At 30.9% G+C, this 18822-nt stretch overlaps 1 protein-coding gene and 1 pseudogene across 2 annotated transcripts; one reads left to right on the top strand and one right to left on the bottom strand.

The window, feature by feature from the left end:
• Positions 1-56: 56 nt before the first annotated feature.
• Positions 57-6979, bottom strand: LOC123196546 (annotated as a pseudogene).
• Positions 6980-11055: 4076 nt separating this feature from the next.
• Positions 11056-13134, top strand: LOC123196017 (3-oxoacyl-[acyl-carrier-protein] reductase FabG-like). Of its 2 annotated transcripts, none has more exons than XM_044609899.1 (5): positions 11056-11212; positions 11354-11457; positions 11646-11845; positions 12195-12424; positions 12762-13134. In XM_044609899.1, the coding sequence occupies exons 2-5, from the start codon at positions 11366-11368 to the stop codon at positions 13038-13040; spliced, it is 801 nt and encodes a 266-aa protein (XP_044465834.1). In that variant the 5' UTR covers positions 11056-11212; positions 11354-11365; the 3' UTR covers positions 13041-13134. The 2 variants fall into 2 exon arrangements, with proteins under 2 accessions (XP_044465834.1, XP_044465833.1); XM_044609898.1 differs by having other exon boundaries at positions 11102-11241.
• The last annotated feature ends 5688 nt before the right edge of the window (positions 13135-18822 follow it).

Genomic DNA, 18822 nt, shown 5'->3' with positions numbered 1-18822 from the left:
TCTACATAAAGTTTTCTAATTTTGAAAAATCACATTTTTTTTTTCAAAATTTTTCTTCACCTCTCCGACCACCATCTCTGACATCGACAACCCCCACTCTCCACCCTAAACTGTTGATCGATACATGTTGATAAATCTGGAACAGATCTCTTCGTCTTTGACGAAGAGATCTAACGAGATTTGAGAGAAGAGATCTAAATTTTGTCAATGAAGAGATCCAGATCTTTTTATGGATGAAGAGGCTTTGTCATCATCCTTTTTAGATCACCAGAGAAAGTGATTGGAGGAGAAGAAAAAAATTCTAGGGTTTTGGGGAGGGGGGCGGAATATGATTTTTTAAAGTTAAAAAACTTTAGAATGGGTAAAATATTAGTTTTTAAAATTTATGAAAGAAAAATGTAATAAATTTTATATTTTTAATATTATTAGTAAAATGACAGTTTTAGCGCTATACCTAATAGAAAATTTTAACCCCAATAGATCATCGGATAAAACTTCAAATTTTTCAAATTTCGTAAATATGACTTTAGGATCACACCTAAACTTGGGCAAAAAATAGTCCTTTGGCCTTTTTTTAATGCTTCACGAAACTTGTTTTGTTTGTTAAAAACAAGATTAGTCCTCGTAAAGAAAGAGAAAATCTTAAATGGCTAATGTCTTAGTCAAGAAACATCTATATATCTGGGCTATTATTTCAATTTATAAACAAAGAGGTTTATGGGATTGGAGATAATACGGTCGTATAATATGATTATAAACTCTTGTTTTAACATTATAATAAATATTCAATTTAAAAATAATATATTTAACTTTTAAAGATAATTTTTTTACTTTTTGAAATGAAAATTTTTGTTATTTTTTATAAAATTTGTTGTAATGTAAAATAAGCAAGTAAGAAAAAAAATGGTTTCTATTAATTATTTAATTGCATTAATGCATAGGTTAATGAAATTATTTCAATTAGAAAGTTCCCCAAATATCCATATTAATTATAATCTCACGGACGAAGTTAAGTACAAAGAAATTAAAACAATATGTTAATTACATAATAAATAAAATTATATGATATCAAATTTTAAGTATTTAGATAATATATTATAATATGATTAAATGAGTTTGAAACAACAATAAAGTAATATAATACATTATTTAAATCTTTAATTAAATACTTAAAATTAGATATATATTACGTAATAATATTATAAATAATAATTTAATAATTTGTTCATGCATACCAATGACAGATCTAAGAGGGTCAAGATAGTTAATTGGTTCTTTTCGAGTTTGAAAAATCATTAATTTAAATATATATATATATATATATATATATATATATATATATATATATATATATACACGGATTCAAAGATAGAACTTAAAAGATTACGAGATTAAATAAAAGTATAATATAAAATTAATTAAAAAAATAAAATTTAAGAATAATCAGTAAAAATTTTAAAAGATATATATATATATATATCTATCTTTTAAAATTTTTACTGATTATTCTTAAATTTTATTTTTTTAATTAATTTTATATTATACTTTTATTTAATCTCGTAATCTTTTAAGTTCTATCTTTGAATCCGTAATTGATTGCACACTGAATAAATTATCGAAGAAAAGTCATTGGTATGAATAAGGTCAGATTATCACATATTTGCTTTCAGAAGAAAATGTGTCTGAATGCATGCACCATGGGAGATAAAAGTGACGCTAGCTCCTTCATGGAAATTCAGGCAGGCCACTCGCAGGGAAGCACTAACTACACCTAAACCTTTAGTCCAAGCCCAACTACTTCTGGTCAGACCTTCCAATAATACCAGCAAGCATCACCAATGACCAAACCCTTTCACATAATATCATAATATAATATGCCATTTTCATCCCAACTTTATCCTGCTCAACACTTTTCCTTCTTAGTACGTTCCACTTTCTCAAAAAAAAAAAAAAAAAAATTTACTAGGAATATAATTTATTAAACTAAAATCCAACATATATCATATTAATTTTAGGTCATACTCTTGGATCAAACTCAAAGAAGCAAAGATGAAGCAGTGATTAATCGATACATATCAGTTAGCTATCTAAACTATATACAACAATTAGTTACGTCATTTACAAACTAGTTTAAGATATAAAGTGTGTAAAAGACATTCTATATAGAGGATAAAAAAAATAACTCTCGACAATTATAATTTTTTTCTATGATTTTTTCAATATGAGATTTTTTTTTTTATAATGTTTTCAATCATGATTGAAAAATAATTAACTCATGTCAAATTGAGAGGCACACAATTCTCTATTATCTATAACAATAGGATTTTAACATTCAACTATGTTATTATTCATATAACTATGACCTGTTATCTTATAAATTCAAGAGAGTACATAGACTAAAAACACATTTAACATTTATAATATTATTTTGCCACACTTGATAACATAATTGTGAGTGTAAGTTTTTGAGTAGTAAGCCGAAACAAATAAAAAATGACAGTATATTCATTACAATCCCACAATTTATAATTGTTCTCAACCACCTTAATATAAATAATTTTGCTCTAAAATGAGGGCCTTGTAAGACTCTCATTTTCAACCAACTGTATTATTTTTTTAGTTAATCTTCTACAAAACTCTTTTTCTCAATGGCTTGTTGAAGAAAAACTAACAAAACTCTAGGTGACCAAGTTATTGAAGAACTCTATCTTAGTTATAGTGTCACTCTCACCCTAGGACCACATGGTCATGTCAATGAAATCCAACTTTCTCCAACTGAAGGAGATCAACCGACAACACCGAATGAACAAGTCCAACTGAAGGATGCCATTAGATCCGTCACCAATGTCCCTCCTTAATCTAGCATTTAGATTCAGCTACTTCAACAATAACAATATAAAATACAAAAATATGCTTTTCTTTACCTATGTAAAATCATGTATTTATAAGAAAAGAGAAATAAACTACTATTTAATTACATAATGGAAAATAAATGTATTTATATTTTAGTACATTGAATCTAGATATTTAAAAAAAAAAATTTGTTAATTATATTATCTTATAAAAATAAGAGATAATTATTATCTCGTAGAAGTAGAAAATAAAATGTAATACTTAGAATGTAATTAACAAATTAAAAAATTATTAAAACTCGTTCTTTCACTATATGTTATAAGATAAATAAACTCTTACCAATACTTTAAGTCATCTCATATATAAATAATTACTCTATCTTGTTTGTATAATTAGTCTCTTAATTTATGGTTAAGTTTTTTGGTGTATTTTTCATACAATTTTTTTAATTTATATATAAAAAAATTAATCATGGATCATCAACATGGTAATGTCTTTTTGCTAAACATGGTAATGTCTTTTTGCTAATGATGAAGCCGCCACCATTTTCCACTTTACTGTTTTTTCTAATCAAGCCGCTAATGAAGCTAGTTTTCTTTATCTTTGAAATATTGTCGTGCCGTCCACGACACCTTAAACAGTCTATATATGCTTACCTATTGATTGTGCAATTCTTTTATCACTACTAATATATTCTCCATACATTCATTTCCCCACCAAGCAGCCCTCTCTTTCTCGATTTCAATTCAACCTTTTTGGACAAGCAATAGTTCTTCTTCTTCTTCTTCGTCTTCTTTTATACTGGAGTTAAATGGAAAACTACCAGATGTTTTTCCCTTGTTCCTCAGCTTATTCCATAACGACGTCTTATAGCACAAACTCTGACCTTGTTTTTAGTCATGGAAGTAGCTCATCAAGCGGGGTTTTGGGGTTGAAGCCAGAAAGTTTTGTCGCAAATGGTGTACAAATTATGTCAAAGACCTTTCTCAGATTAACGGAGGGTTTCTAGAGAATGAAACTGAGGGAAAATCAAGTAAAAAGAAAGGGGAAAAGAAGGTTAGAAATCCCAGATGCGCTTTTCAAACAAGGAGTCATGTTGATATCCTTGATGATTGCAAAAGACATGATCTTGAATCTTGATGGATATTATTAAATCTGAGAAGTGTTTCAACATTATCCTTTCTATCATTTCTTTACGGTTAACAGGCCGAAAAGCGAGATTCACTTAATTTCCCACTTTAATAAAGAAACCTATTTGAATCCTTTGTGAATGGGTTTAGTGCAATTGTCTTGTTTCCAAAATAAGAGTGGGCAACCGAGATTATAGCAAATTACATATGCATGCTTCGTCCTTGCATGTGCGTGATAGTTTCCTTTATCGTATTGGCTTAATTTCATTTGTTTTATTTAGTCTAAGGTTTCTTATTCTCCCCCTTACGCGAAAGAAGACATTTATAGATCCTACTTTCAGATTTAATTTTCCAGAAAAGAAAAGTTAATTGTATCTAGGGTTTCCATAAACAACACGTATGGTTAATTCTTTCTTCAGATGCTTCAAAAGCTTCACAACATCTGCTCGAGCCATCCAATCTAATTTTTCCAAAATTTCATAAGCAATCAAATAACTACCAAAGATCAAAGACATAATGTGCAAGCAGTTTAGTAACAAAGAACTACAGATTACAGGGATCATGCATGCTCGATTATAAGATTGACTTCGGACGCAGTCTAAATTTGTATAATTTAAACAAAAAGGAACAATAATATAGAACATTAGAACTGATGGAGCTTTCGTACCCAGACCAGCAAGAGGCTCATCCAATATCAAATCTGGAATCTGTACCTAGAGATAAAAATTACCATTTAACAGTCAACTCATGCAACAGTCAAGCATAGCTAGAAAAAGAACTTTCTTAAATACATGGCCAAAAATGAAAGGGTAATAAATTTGGACCCCAAGAGAAACCCTTACATTTTATCACGACCGAATCTTTTTAGAAATTATTGAAAACACTCTTCTAAAGGGGTTTTGTAGTAATTCTTTACAAAAACACCCCTCTTATACGGAGCCTCATCAAATAATTTTAGGGGGATTTTTAATTAAAAAGATGTTGGGTGGTAATGATATTAATGGATCTCTCATGGAGGTCCATCATAATTTCCGAAATGAACTAAAAAAAAATTTTGTGCATATGTAACCGTGTGTCAATTTAGGGTACGGTAATTGATCGGGTCTTACCAATTAAATTGCCAATGCAAGCCGGCGCTTATAGCCACCACTTAGAGAATGAGGGTCCTTATTCAAAGAGATCCCACCCAGTCCAACCTAGATTATTAATTAAATATATATTACAGAGAATAACAAGCACACATAATACAATCAATATCTACAGAACAGTAACACAAATGTAAGAGTTAAGATTGGAGAGGGGGTTTAAAGAATGATAAGAGAATAGTACCCAATTAATAGCTCTTTCAAGATTCAAAGCAAGGTACTTCTTCAATTGAGGATCACCACTTTGCCTTGGCCACCCAAATATAATTTCATCAAGCACATTATCCGCCAAAAAATACCTAGCTAGCAAAAAAATATATTCTTAGAAATTTAACAATAGAAAGTAGAATCAGGAATATTGTTGAGAAGTGAGAAATAAGACAATAAAGAAATTAATAAGTAATACATAAATAACATAAATTCCCTTTGACATCATAAGCAAAACTCCAAGCGGTACAAAAAGATCAGACTTGGTGAATAAAACAACTTTTAAAGAAACCAAGTTAACAACATCTAGGGCCCAAACTTCTTATCATAAGAAACATGAAGGATAAAATGTCCACTTGGTTTTGATACTTCTCTGGAAACTGAAACACAATGCCCACTCTTTGAGTGAGTAACGGCTCAGGAGAACCATTTGGTTTGCCATCATTCCCATATTTTTGAAGTAGAAGGAACCTGATGTTGGTTTGCTTAGTCCTGCAAGAAGCTGAGAAAGGAAAGGACAAACACACAGAAATATATATGAAAAAAACAAGGTATTAACAAATTGTACGTAAAGAACTTCTGAAGAAAAAACATAAAGGAAGAGATCAACCTGAAAGAGAGTAGTTTTTCCACTTCCACTCTGTCCAAAGATTAAACCAAAACTGCAGCAGATGACACAAAACATTTTAGTCCATGAACAGGAAGCAGCTGCTTGGAAGCAATTATATAATAGATATTGAGGATTCTGCTGCTAGCGTAGTGTAGTTAAGAAATATGGGTAATGTAGTGTGTTTTTAATAAAGAACAAAATTCACATAGACATGATAAATTGTTACTAATGAAGACATACCACAAACATATACCTTTTCTCAAGAAGGGAGAAACTAACTCCATTTAAAATGTTGAGCTGAGTCCCTGGGGGTCGATAGCAGACATCCTTAACCTTCGAGTAATAGATTGTTTTGTTTCAGTAACTTCCAACACTTGTAAGCAAGAACGGCCCATACTTTCCATTGAGATCCACTCAAAGAACAAAAATTCAATATATGGAAGAAACAAAAATGAAGTAGCACAATTATACAATCACTTCACAAGTATTAGTAGCAAATCCATAACCAGTGCTCCTCAAATTACAGATAAACCATCACACAACATAACTAAAATTTAATCTCGATAATGTCTTTAACAGAATTATTCGTATTAAACAGTAAATCCGCAGCCATTCTCAAAAACTAGAATAAAACCTAATCTTGTAATAAAAAATCAAAAAATAATGAAACAAACTAATTATAAAATGAAACTCACTTCAAGGCAAGAATAATGAAAGGAGACTCCAACAGCTTGAATTCTTCGAAAATAAATCTGTAAAAGGGTGAAATTAATCGAAATCAACACAAAAACACAACAAATCCTAAATTAATTAAGCAAATAGAGAAGACGATAAGTGTAACTAATTATCTAAATTGATTACCTGGAGCGTGATTTGTTTGAAAAGAAGCTCGATAATTCAAATTTTGTCCAGTGAGGCGGAGACGAGAGCGCCAAAGTTGAACTCGCCATGGTACAACGGTAATGGACATGTTTGGTTTTGGCGCTTTTAGCGTTCGGAAAATTCACGTGAGGTGAACCCAAGTGGTTTGCCATGTCAGCGCCAGTGTCACGTGAGTCTTGCGGATTAGAGACGGCAATTTGGTTGTAAAATTGGGGCCTCTAACCCCTCTTTTTGTAGATGGAAAGGAGATTCTTTTGTAAAAAGAAGAAAATTTAAATAGTATTTTAATTTATTATTTTTTTTGTGTATCTTTTATTTTTTTATTTATTCTCTTTTCAAAAATTCTTTAATTTTTAAATATTAAATTATTTTTAAAAATTTTAATTATTATAAATATATTTTAATATCTTATAAATATTTTATTATTTTATAATAATAATGAGCAAGAAAGGTACAGATGAAAAGGGAAAGGGGGAAAAACTTTACCGTGGGAAAAGGAAGAAAGATTTCCCATCATTTTTGTATAGAGACTTCTTGATGAATCGACCTAGTAGTAGGGCTGGATTCGAGCCGAGCCGAGCTCGGGCTCGGCTCGGTTTTTTAATGACCGGCTCGAGTTCGGCTCATTTTTGGCTCGGTTCGACTCGTTTTTCATATCAAAATGACACCATTTTGTATATATATATGGATCAAAATGACGTCGTTTTGTATAAAAAATTAAAAAAAAATATATCGAGCCAACTCGAGCTCGGCTCGTTTCGGGCTCGAACCGAGCTGAGCCGAGCAAGAGCTGGCTCGGCTCGAGTCCAGCCCTAGTAGTACTGGCTGTGGCTGGGTAGCTGAAGATTTCAATTCTCAATTTTCTTGAGCTAAGTACAAGGCTTAAACTATTTTCAAAAAAATAATCACATAACATATTTTATGGGTTCTTTTGTGAGTGATTTTCAGTTTGTTGAACCTATTTTTCAAACTAATGCATAGCCAACTTAAATTATTGAACGATGAGGATTGAATGACAATTTTTTTTTTTAATATTAAATTTCATTTATAAAGGCCAAAAGAATATTTTTTTTCAAGTTTTAACGTAAAGATAAATATATATTTATTACGTTTTAAAAATTTAAACATTATTTATGATAAAATTTTTATTAAAAATTTTAGTTAAAGTTAGAGATAAAATAGTTATTTATTAAAAAATTAAAATTTTATCACATTTTTCTCTTTAAATTTAAAAATGTCACAATTTTTTCTAAACCCAAAGTTTTCAAATTTTAAAAAGTGACGATTTCATCCCCAAATCCTTAAGTTTTCTTTCTCCCTTATCTGGCGACGATGACCATCTAAAAACAAGATGGAGAGTCAAAGACCATCTCTGACAGTTGAAGAGACATTGTCTCTTTGTTAAGAAAAGTACAAAGAGATGATGTCACTTTTTTGACAGAGATGTCTCTTCAACTGTCGAGATGGTTATTGACTCTTTGTCTTATCTTTATATGGTAGTTATCTCCGGAGAGAGGAGAAATAAAACCTAGGAATTTAGGGATGAAATAATTACTTTTAAAAACTTGAAAACTCTAGATAGAAGAAAATTATGAAATTTTAAATTTAAAGAGAAAATGTAATAAAACTTTAATTTTTAAAATTTTTTTAATAAATAATAATTTTATCTCTATTGGGTCATAAATAGATATTTAGATTTTTGAAACTTCATAAATATATATTCCTCTTTACATTATGCATTAATTGAAGGGTTTTTTAATGCATTAATTGAATCAATTAATGTCCGAGGACCACAATTTTTCAATTTCTCATCCATTCGTATAAACCATTAGTTTTATTGTAAATTACTTTGTTTTTATTTATTTATTTCGTTTTTTATTTCTCCGTATCTTCCTTGGTTGTCGACATCTTCACCACCTCTGCCCATGTATTCTCACTTCAACTGAAAAAGAAATTAAAAAAAAACCCCTTAACTAGATCTAATGAAAGAAGACAGAGATACACTTACATTCGTCGTAATGAACACGAAATGAAATAGGTTTACTTCAACCTTTCAAAGTGAAGAAAACTAGTGGATTCTTGCATTAGAACCAATTAGTACGGCCATTAAGAAAACTTCATTGATGATAAATAGTTAATGAGGGTATTCTGCTTCATAGACTAGATATATTCTATACTTGTCGACTTACGAACTCGTGAAGTTTTTGTCCTTATCTCTAAAAGAGTTTATGCACTCTACACATTATTTATTAAATGAGTATTAGAACGAGTGAATGAAGTCTTCAATTTAGTGGTTCTTACACATTCTTAAGAAAAATTATGGTTTTCAAGAATCTAATTAAGAACAATTTCTACGAAGATAGATCGAGATGTCCTTCTATAACTTACGAAACTATAAAAAAAAAAAAAGCTGATTCACATTGTTTATATAATTTTTATTGTTATATTCAATTTAAAGTTTATCGAAGACATGCAATTGAGGTTGATGAAAGAGAGTTAACTTATCCCTTTTTACTTCACACAAGCGTTTTCTTACTCTGATCGGATGAGCATCATTTTTTTTGTTTTTGCATTGATGATCACCCTTCAGAAGTTACTCACGAACAGACTAAAAACATTGTTAAATGTGAAGTGAACTACTCACAAGAACAAGAATTCCATTAAATTTTGACGAAGCTTCTAAATTCAATGATCAACTTCGTTTTTCATGCTTTCTATTTTTTAGGTTATTGATTACACCTCTATCTTATTAAATACTATTTAAAACCTCATCGGAAAACTTGAACAAAGAAGGATTTCCACATGCAGCTATTCTTCCATACTGGTGTGGTTGTTACAAATCTCTATTTAATACCAAAAGTAGGAAGGAAGTATAAAATAAAGACAAATGAATAGAAAAAATATTTTTTTAAATGAAGTAAAACCATTATACTTTTATATATATTATAATATTATAATTTATGGGAGTTGTTAGAATTTAAGGTAAAATAATCTTTCTACCCTTTCAGATAATAGCTTACATTAATATAATTGATGAAAGAGTAAAAAATAGACTTTCTAAGTTTAAAGGGTGACAAATCCATTCATCAAAGTTTGGGTGGGTAATAGTTATTCCGCCTACATTAAAATTTAGTTAATAAATATGACTTATCAATCAAGTAACATGAACAAGATTATTGTAATATATGGAAACACTCGAAGGTGTAGTTTACTTTGTGAACTAAAATATTTAATTGGGTTATTAAAAATAAAAAATAAAATATCGTTTAATTATAAAAAATATATAATAATTTATAAATAAATTAACGTTCAATCATAAAAATTATAAAATAATTTATGTATAAAATTATGTGTATAATTTTAATAAAATAAAAAATAACTTTTCTTCGATTTCATTCTGACTAGTGAAGTAATCTGAAAGCAAATAGACTTCCAGTCTCCACGGTCAAGTCAGACAGTTCTTTGTTATATGGTCTAAATTAAATCTCTAGAAGAAGTCTGAAATGAATCAGCAATCAAATTCACGTAACCTGCTCGGCTTCTTCGCCTATGTCTTCGGCTTTTAGAAAGGTTGAATTCTGTTTTGGGTGATCAATAATTTAATATGTAGGCCACCATTACATTTTTTAAATGCATTCTCTTCTTCATAACTCACAAATGTGAAAAGACAAATTTGGTGGGATGGCCGAACACATTATCTTGTCATAAAAATAAAGCAATTTACACCGAGTCAATTCAGAAACATATGCAACGTTGGATATGTTTTTCTTCTTTCTTTTGATAATAAAAAGTCTTACTCAAATTGAATTATTATTTTTTAGACTAAACTAATTACATTGAATAGTATAAATTCTAGATTTAATGATTGACCTTATACTCATTGGATCAAGTTAGTTAAAAGTTTGATTTTGATATGTTATCAGATTAAATTTTTGATTTGTTTGATTCGGTGATTGTGAAATCAATTATTAGATTTAAGATTTATTCTATTCAGTATAGTTGATTCAATTCTAAAAATGAAAATCTCCTTTCAATAAAGTTTCTTGATTGAAAAAAAAAAGAAAAGCAATGCTGGTGTGGATGTCCCAACAATAATTGAAGTGAGAAAAGAGGATGTTACATGAGAAGAGAGTATGAAATTAAACTTTTAATTTATGATGAACGGTTTGAAAACATATGCAACTTCGCTTTGTTACAAAATGTCTCTGTTTCTAAGAGTGTTCATTGTACTTACAAAAAAAAAAAAAAGTGTTTCTCGTGGACATCGTGATTCACTCACAGTTGTTAGATTAGAACTACCGCTTCTATTCCTCTTAGCCCCACCATATAAGAGCTTTCACTTAACCGCAAATCTGCATTAGAACAAATAAACACTTTGTTGGGTGGTAAGTGATAACCCGTTTCTCTCTCACAGGTTCACAGTTTCTCTCCCTTTTATTCTCCTTTTCTTTTTGTTCTTCGTTCATCTTCTGGATTTGGTTCATTGAATGGTGTCTCTGTTGGGATTTTGTTTTAACATGTTGCAGTGAGTATTGAGAATGGAAAAACCCGTGAAGAAGGTGCTGCTTACCTCTGGTGGGGATGAGATTTCGCAAAACATTGCTTTCAATTTGGCCAAACGGGGATGCAGGTTTTTTTTCTGATTCTATCTTCTTCTTTATTCTCTGTTTTATTTTTTTTCCCTTTTCGAAGTGTTTGGGTGATGAATTCAAGAAATCTATACAGCGAATTCCATATTTTAAATCTGTTTATGGGTTCTTTTCTCTTTTACAATATTAATGAATAAATTAGTTTTAATGAATTTGTTTGTCTTTGAAGATTGGTTTTGATGGGAAACGAGAAGCGCCTTCAAAGTGTTGCAGAGAAGATAAAAAGTTCATTCAAGGGTGTTGAAGCAGTCGAAGTGGTTGGAGTTGATATGGAGGATGAGAGAGAAGCAACATTTGATGAGGCAGTGGATAAGGCTTGTCGAATTTTGGGCAATCTGGATGCTTTGGTGCATTGCTATACTTACGAAGGTCTGTTCATTATTTAGTACTGTGATTGATATCTGTAACAGATTAATTCTTTAGTACTACAAGTATTTACACTTTTTGGAACCACTTTCCTGTTTTGAGAACTTCAGTGGGTCATTTACAAAATGTTGAAAGATTTGTTTTGAGATATGATCAGATTTTTGTGTCGAAGTAAAAGTTAAGTTCATGACTGGAAGCACGTAGCTAGCTTGAATGACAAAATAGAGGGATTTCAAGCATGAAAGAATAGCTTCAAATCTATGGGACTATTGAATGTCCAAATATGTTTTCTTGATATATCATTTAAGTTATAGTTTCATCTTTCTTGCTTTTTCTGGTTTTTGTGAAACAGGAAAGATGCAAGACCCGCTACAATTAGCAGAGGAGGATTTCAGAAAATTAGTGAGAATCAATTTTATGGCTTCATGGTTTCTTCTAAAGTCTGTTGGCAGAAGAATGCGAGACAACAATGCAGGAGGTTCCATTATATTCTTGACCTCAATAATGGGGGCGGAGAGAGGACTTTATCCAGGAGCTGCTGCCTATGGTGCTTGTTCAGCCAGTGTGCAGCAGTTAGCTCGGGTAGGTGTATTCATCAGGATCTTATTTAATTTCGGTGCATATTACTCATTTCTGGGCATAGCAGGTCATTATATTAAGGATGGCTACCGTCTTGAATATTAAATTCTCAGGGTCCATGTGTTTTAGCCTGCATCACGAGTAGCTTGGTTTCTGTTGAACATGTGCCACTAAAACTGGTAGTTGAAGTTCATGGAATACATAATTTTATAGAGAGACTGGTCCTATTTTGTACCGGAAGCATATGTTGGTCTCGATATTGCTCTGTTATCGCTGCACTAGTTAATTTGTTTGGCTGTATAAACTTAATTATGCTAACATCTGTGATTGCTATTCTCAGACAGCAGCATTGGATCTGGGAAAATACAAGATCAGGGTCAATGCTATCATCCGAGGTGTGCACCTACAAGATGAATATCCTCTAGCAGTGGGGAAGGACAGGGCTGAGCGGTTAGTTAAGGACGTAGTGCCGCTGCAGAGATGGATGGATGTTGAAAATGATCTGGCTTCAACAGTCGCCTATCTAATCAGTGATGGTTCACAGTATATGACTGGAACGACTATATTTGTCGACGGAGGGCAGTCTCTGGCTAGGCCTAGGATGCGATCTTTCATGTAATTCTTGATATTATTTCATTTAGGGAACGGGACTAATTCCCACCCAAATTTTAGTTTAATCATAAATTTATACCTACAATAGATGAAAAATTCAAACACCTATCTATGGACTAATTGTCGTTCAAATTTTCAGTTAGAGACAATTATAAAATCATTATTTTATCCGTAAACCATAAAACTTTGAAATTTATATCATTCCTCTTCTTAGATTTGAAAAACTAACACTTTAATTTATTCTCAATGTTTAAAAAGTTTAGATTTCACCCTTAGAATTTATTTCCTTCTTTAGCCACTATCATTCCGACCGATAGTCGACGCTTTCCACCTATCTTTTAGGTTCGACAATGAAGAATGACCTTCCAATCCAAACGACAAAGAGTCGTCCTTCATTGTCTGGAAGACTCGACGAAGGACGACTCGTCGTTTTTCATTACATCATCCAGACGCGACAACAAAGGATGATGAAACATCATTTTTTGTCTCTTTTTGTCTATCTAGATGATGCTTCATCGTCCAGATCTGGACGACGAATGATCATCCTTCATTGGAGAAGACATTCTCTTCTTCTTGATCGCTAGTTGGTTTTTTAAGTTATCAAAGATGAAACCTGAAAAGGGAGAGAAAATAAAAATTTTAAAATTTAATCATAGGGGATATGTGAGTTTTTTAAACTAAGAAGGAAAATGGTTAAATTTTTTCGGTTTTAGGGTTTATAGGTGAAATAATGATTTTACTCTTGTCTTTAATTAAAAATTTAAATGATAGTTAATTTATAGATAAATATTCAAATTTTTTATTTACCGCGGGTATTATTCGGAATTTTGATTAAATTTTGGGTAAGGAATTGTCCTTTTTCCCTTTCATTTTTATGTATTCATCAGTTCAACAAGGCTCAGTAGTATGGCATCTTCAAACACAGGGGAAATGTCATTTCGGGTAACAAATAGTCATTCCCCATTATATATTGCAGCAAAATTTTCAGGATTATTGTCATTTGTCAAATCAAAGTCAAATACATCTGACCAGGTAGATTAAGTTCTATCAAGACTTGTGTATTCATGTCTAATCTTTAATCAGTTGAATCGATTCGTGTGGATTTAGTCTTTACAGGTGAATTTTCGTAATTATTAAGCTAATATTCAGTCAATTTTCGTATGAACAACGTCAAAGTTATCCATTTTTTTTAAACAAAATATTCCAATGCATAGAAAAATATTATTATAGATTAGAATTTTCAGAGTTTAATGGGTGAAAGTTTGTCAATATATCTACGGAACAAGTCTTTGGGCCAAATATATTGTAAGAAAATAAATTGTAGACTTGAATTTGGTCTGCAGGAAGAAGACGTCACCGTTTAGCATACCTCAGCCTATCACACGCCATTTTTATACGACAAAACCAGCAACAAAACCAGAGAAAATAACAAAAGGAAAAGGGTCACTGAATACGTCATGCAACTCTGTTCAAATTTGATAGCTACACCTTGGAATCCCAGGAGAATAAATGTGTTTACGCAAACGTGAGTTCTTCACGTATGGTCAATTGAACATCAAGCCCACCTCTGTATCATTATTTTTAACATTGTATGGAAGGCTTCACTGCTCGTTCAGCTGCATTTGGTGTTCATCTGGGCTTTCGCAAGAACTACAGCAAATTTTTTGCAGCATCTCCATCCACTCATCGCTTGATGAACTCCCCAGTTATCTCATATGCCTAAAATTTGATCATGGGAAAAATAAGGTGATACTCAGATGTTAATATAGAGGAAATAGAGACTTTTACCTTCAGGAGGTAATTTTAGAGATTAAAAAAAGAGACTTTATGTATAAAATAACATATATTTAAATTTTTTTTGATGATATATCAAAATCAAACTCTTAACTTACTTGATTCAATGGTTGTGAAACTAATTATTAGACTTGAGGTTTAACCTGATCAATGTAATTGAGTTCACCCTAAATAAACAGTCCAACTTAGGTGAACTTTCTTGTTACCAAAGAAAAAAAATGAGACTTCTTATTAAACTTAAAAATTAATAAAATAATTTGGACAGTTGACATTACATTTTTCTGTCCTAAGCAACACTTTCAAAACACATGCAGAATTTTCTATAGATTGATGTAAGAATGAAAGAGATATTTAACTGAGAAGGAAATGAGGAGGCAAGCGATGATCGATGGTTATATGCCAACTAACGCACAAATATTTATTTTGTGGCATTTGACGTTTCCAAACAAATTTGAAAATTCATATATAATTACTCTAAGATTTTGCTTTTTAATTCTTGATTTGGAATTCAAAGTGAACGAAACCTTTCCTTCTTTGTATACGGAAGAAGAACGGGCTGCCCCCCGGACCCAGCCACGGCTTTCTTCCAATATGTATAAATCCCTTTGTGTCAAGATTCAAACACATGATCTCTTGGTCCACGTCCACGTGTCTCTTTCATCTATAATTATCTTCTTTTTTTAAATTTAAATGTAAGATAATATCTTCTATATTAAAAAAAAAAAAACTGTTATATAAGTCAAGTCAATAGTAAGGTATAACTTTTTTTCATTTCTCTCTATCCTATTATAGAGACAATAGAGAATCTCTATCCTATGTGCAGAGAGGTATTTATTTACATTTTCTTTTAGGTATTTATCCTTTTTTTTTAATTGATTTAAAATTTGAATTGATTTTCTAAAAAATAAATTAAGAAAATTTTTTTGCTTAATTACCAAAGAAAAAAATGAAAAATAAGATGGAATTAGATTACAACTTTCACAGAAAATTCAGGAATTAAAAAAAAAAAAAACCCTATTTTTTAAGACACATATATTAAGCCAATCAAATATTACAATTGAAATAATATAGTTGGCACAGAAATTTTTTTAAAAAAATCTTACTTGACCAGTTTGTCTTTTATTATAATTTTTTTTATGCCTATAAAGATTAAATGTTTTCTACCATATGATTATCGAACTTACTTGACCCCTTTGTCTTGTATTTAGGGATGGCAATGGGGAGGGGCGGGGAGGGGATATCAATCCCCGTCCCCGTCCCCGTAGGGGATATCAATCCCCGTCCCCGTCCCGTCCCCGTTGCGGGGATAAAAAATAATCCCCGTCCCCTCCTCGCGAAGGAAAATCCCCTCCCCATCCCCGCCCCGTCCCCGCGGGGAAAAATCCCCTCCCCATACCCATAAATATAAATTTTAATTCTTTTAAATATTTCAATAAATAAAATAAATCATATTTTCCCAAAATATCACTTGCTACAAGAGCTACAAAATATTCTTTGTTATTTTAGTTCAAATATAAAGTTTTCATAAAATCTAACAATATGCAATAATCAATCTCTTCATTAGTAGCTCTTCATGTATGTGATTTAGGGTAATTTTATAATAACATTAAATTTAACACTTTTCATTCACTTCAATTGATTTTATCAAGTTTATAATTTATTATTTTTTGTGTAAAATCTGGTGGATTGACTAACTAAGTTTTGAAGTTGAAATAAAATTAATTTGGTGTATTTGCATTTTATGATAATGAGATTTTGGGGTTTTTTTAATATATTAGATTAATAGTTTAGAAATTAGTAAAAGCTAATAATTGATAATTCAAAAATTAGTAAAATTAAAGTTATAGTTTTAATAAATCATAATGTAAAAATTTCTAAAATTTAATAGTTTAGAAATTATTATATTAATATATTAGGTTTAGGGGGTGGGGTGGGGAGGGGATGTGGCGGGGGGGGGAGGGGAGGGGAGGGGGGGGGCGGGAACACATGTATCCCCGTCCCCGACCCGTCCCCGATTACGGGGATTTTTTTCGTCCCCAACCCCGCCCCTTTCCCCGTTTTTATCGGGGAATCCCCTCCCCGTTAGGGTCGGGGAGGGTCGGAGCCCCTAAAATCGGGTCCAAATTGCCATCCCTACTTGTATTATATATTTTTTTTAATGCTTCATGAAACTTGTATTATAATTAAATAATTTGAATATTTAATTAATTACTTAAAATTAGATATATATTACATAATAATACTATAAATAATAACTTAATAGCTTGTTTATGCATACCAATGACATATCTAAGAGGGTCAAGGTGGTTAATTAACCTTTTTCGAGTTTGAAAAATTATTAATTTAAATACATATATATATATATATATTTTAAAATTTTCACCAATTATTTTTAAATTTTAATTAATTTTTATAATATATTTTTATTTAACCTCGTAGTCTTTTAAGTTCTATCTTTGAATCCGTAATTGGTTGCACACTGAATAAATTATCGAAGAAAAGTCATTGGTATGAATAAGGTCAGATTATCACATATTTGCTTTCAGAAGAAAATGTGTCTGAATGCATGCACCATGGGAGGTAAAAGGGACGCTAGCTCCTTCATGGAAATTCAGGCAGACCAGTCGCAGGCAAGCACTAACTACACCTAAACCATCTGTTTTATATTTTTATAACATGTTGGACATTCAATGGTGTACAGAAAGTTGTACCTCCACGTGGGAAATAATTTTTAGTCCAAGCCCAACTACTTCTGGTCAAACCTTCCAATAATACCAGCAAGCATCAGCAATGACCAAACCCTTTAACATAATATTATAATATAATATGCCATTTTCATCACAACTTTATCCTGCTCAACACTTCTCCTTCTTAGTACCTTCCACTTTCTCAAAAAAAAAAAAAAAATCTATTAGAAATATAATTTATTGAACTAAAATCCAACATATATCATGTTAATTTTAGGTCATACTCTTGGATCAAACTCAGAGAAGCAACGATGAAGTGGTGATTAATCAATACATATCAGCTAGTTATATAAATAAACTATATGCAGCAATTAGTTATGTTATTTACAGGTCAGTTTAGGATATAAAATATGCAAAAACATCCTATCTAAGGAATGAAAAAAGTAACTCTTGACAGTTATAATTGTATTTTACGATCTATTCAATATGACATTTTTCTATAATACTTTTAATTATGACCAAAAAAACAATTAACTCACGTTAAATTTAGGGGCGCATAATCCTCTATTATCTATAACAATAAGATTTCAATATCCAACTATGTAATTATTCATATAACTCTAACCTCTTGTCCTATAAATTCATGGTAGTACATAGACTAAAGGGAGACACATTTAACATTCATAATATTATGCTACCACACTTGATAGCATAATTGTGGATGTAAGTTTTTAAGTAGCAAGCTGAAACTAATAAAAAATGACATTATATTCAATACAATCCCACAATTTATAACCGTTCTCGACCACTTTAACATAAACAATTTTGCTCTAAAATGAGGGCCTTGTAAGACTCTTCCATTTTCTAGCAACCCTATTATTTTTTCGTTAATATTCTACAAAACTCGTTTTCTCAATGGTTTGTTGAAGAAAAACCAACAAAACTCTAGGTGATCAAGTTACTGAGGAGCTCCATCTCAATAATAGTGTCACTCTCACTCTAGTACCACATGGTCTTGTTAATGAAATCTAACATTCCCTGATTGAAAGATATCAACCAACAACACCAAATGAACAAGTCTAGCTGAAGGATGCCATTAGAACCATCACTAATGTCCCTCCTTAATCTAGCATTTAGATTTAGCTACTTCGACAATAACAATATAAAATACAAAAACATAGTTTTCTTTACCTATGTAAAATCATGTATTTATAGGAAAAGAGAAATAAACTATTATGTAATTACATAATTGAAAATTATGTGTTTATATTTTAGTTGATTGATCTAAATATTTTAAAAAAAAATTGT

Source organism: Mangifera indica, chromosome 14, assembly GCF_011075055.1.
Source record: "Mangifera indica cultivar Alphonso chromosome 14, CATAS_Mindica_2.1, whole genome shotgun sequence".
NCBI lineage: Eukaryota > Viridiplantae > Streptophyta > Magnoliopsida > Sapindales > Anacardiaceae > Mangifera > Mangifera indica.
This window is presented reverse-complemented; position numbering and strand designations above follow the sequence as displayed.

Excerpts from the sequence above, each read along its gene's own strand:
- LOC123196017 (XM_044609899.1), top strand. The coding sequence starts at position 11,366 with ATGGAAAAACCCGTGAAGAAGGTGCTGCTTACCTCTGGTGGGGATGAG. Across the intron at positions 11,458-11,645 it reads TTGGCCAAACGGGGATGCAG|ATTGGTTTTGATGGGAAACG; the intron begins GTTTTTTTTCTG and ends TTGTCTTTGAAG. Across the intron at positions 12,425-12,761 it reads GTGTGCAGCAGTTAGCTCGG|ACAGCAGCATTGGATCTGGG; the intron begins GTAGGTGTATTC and ends TGCTATTCTCAG.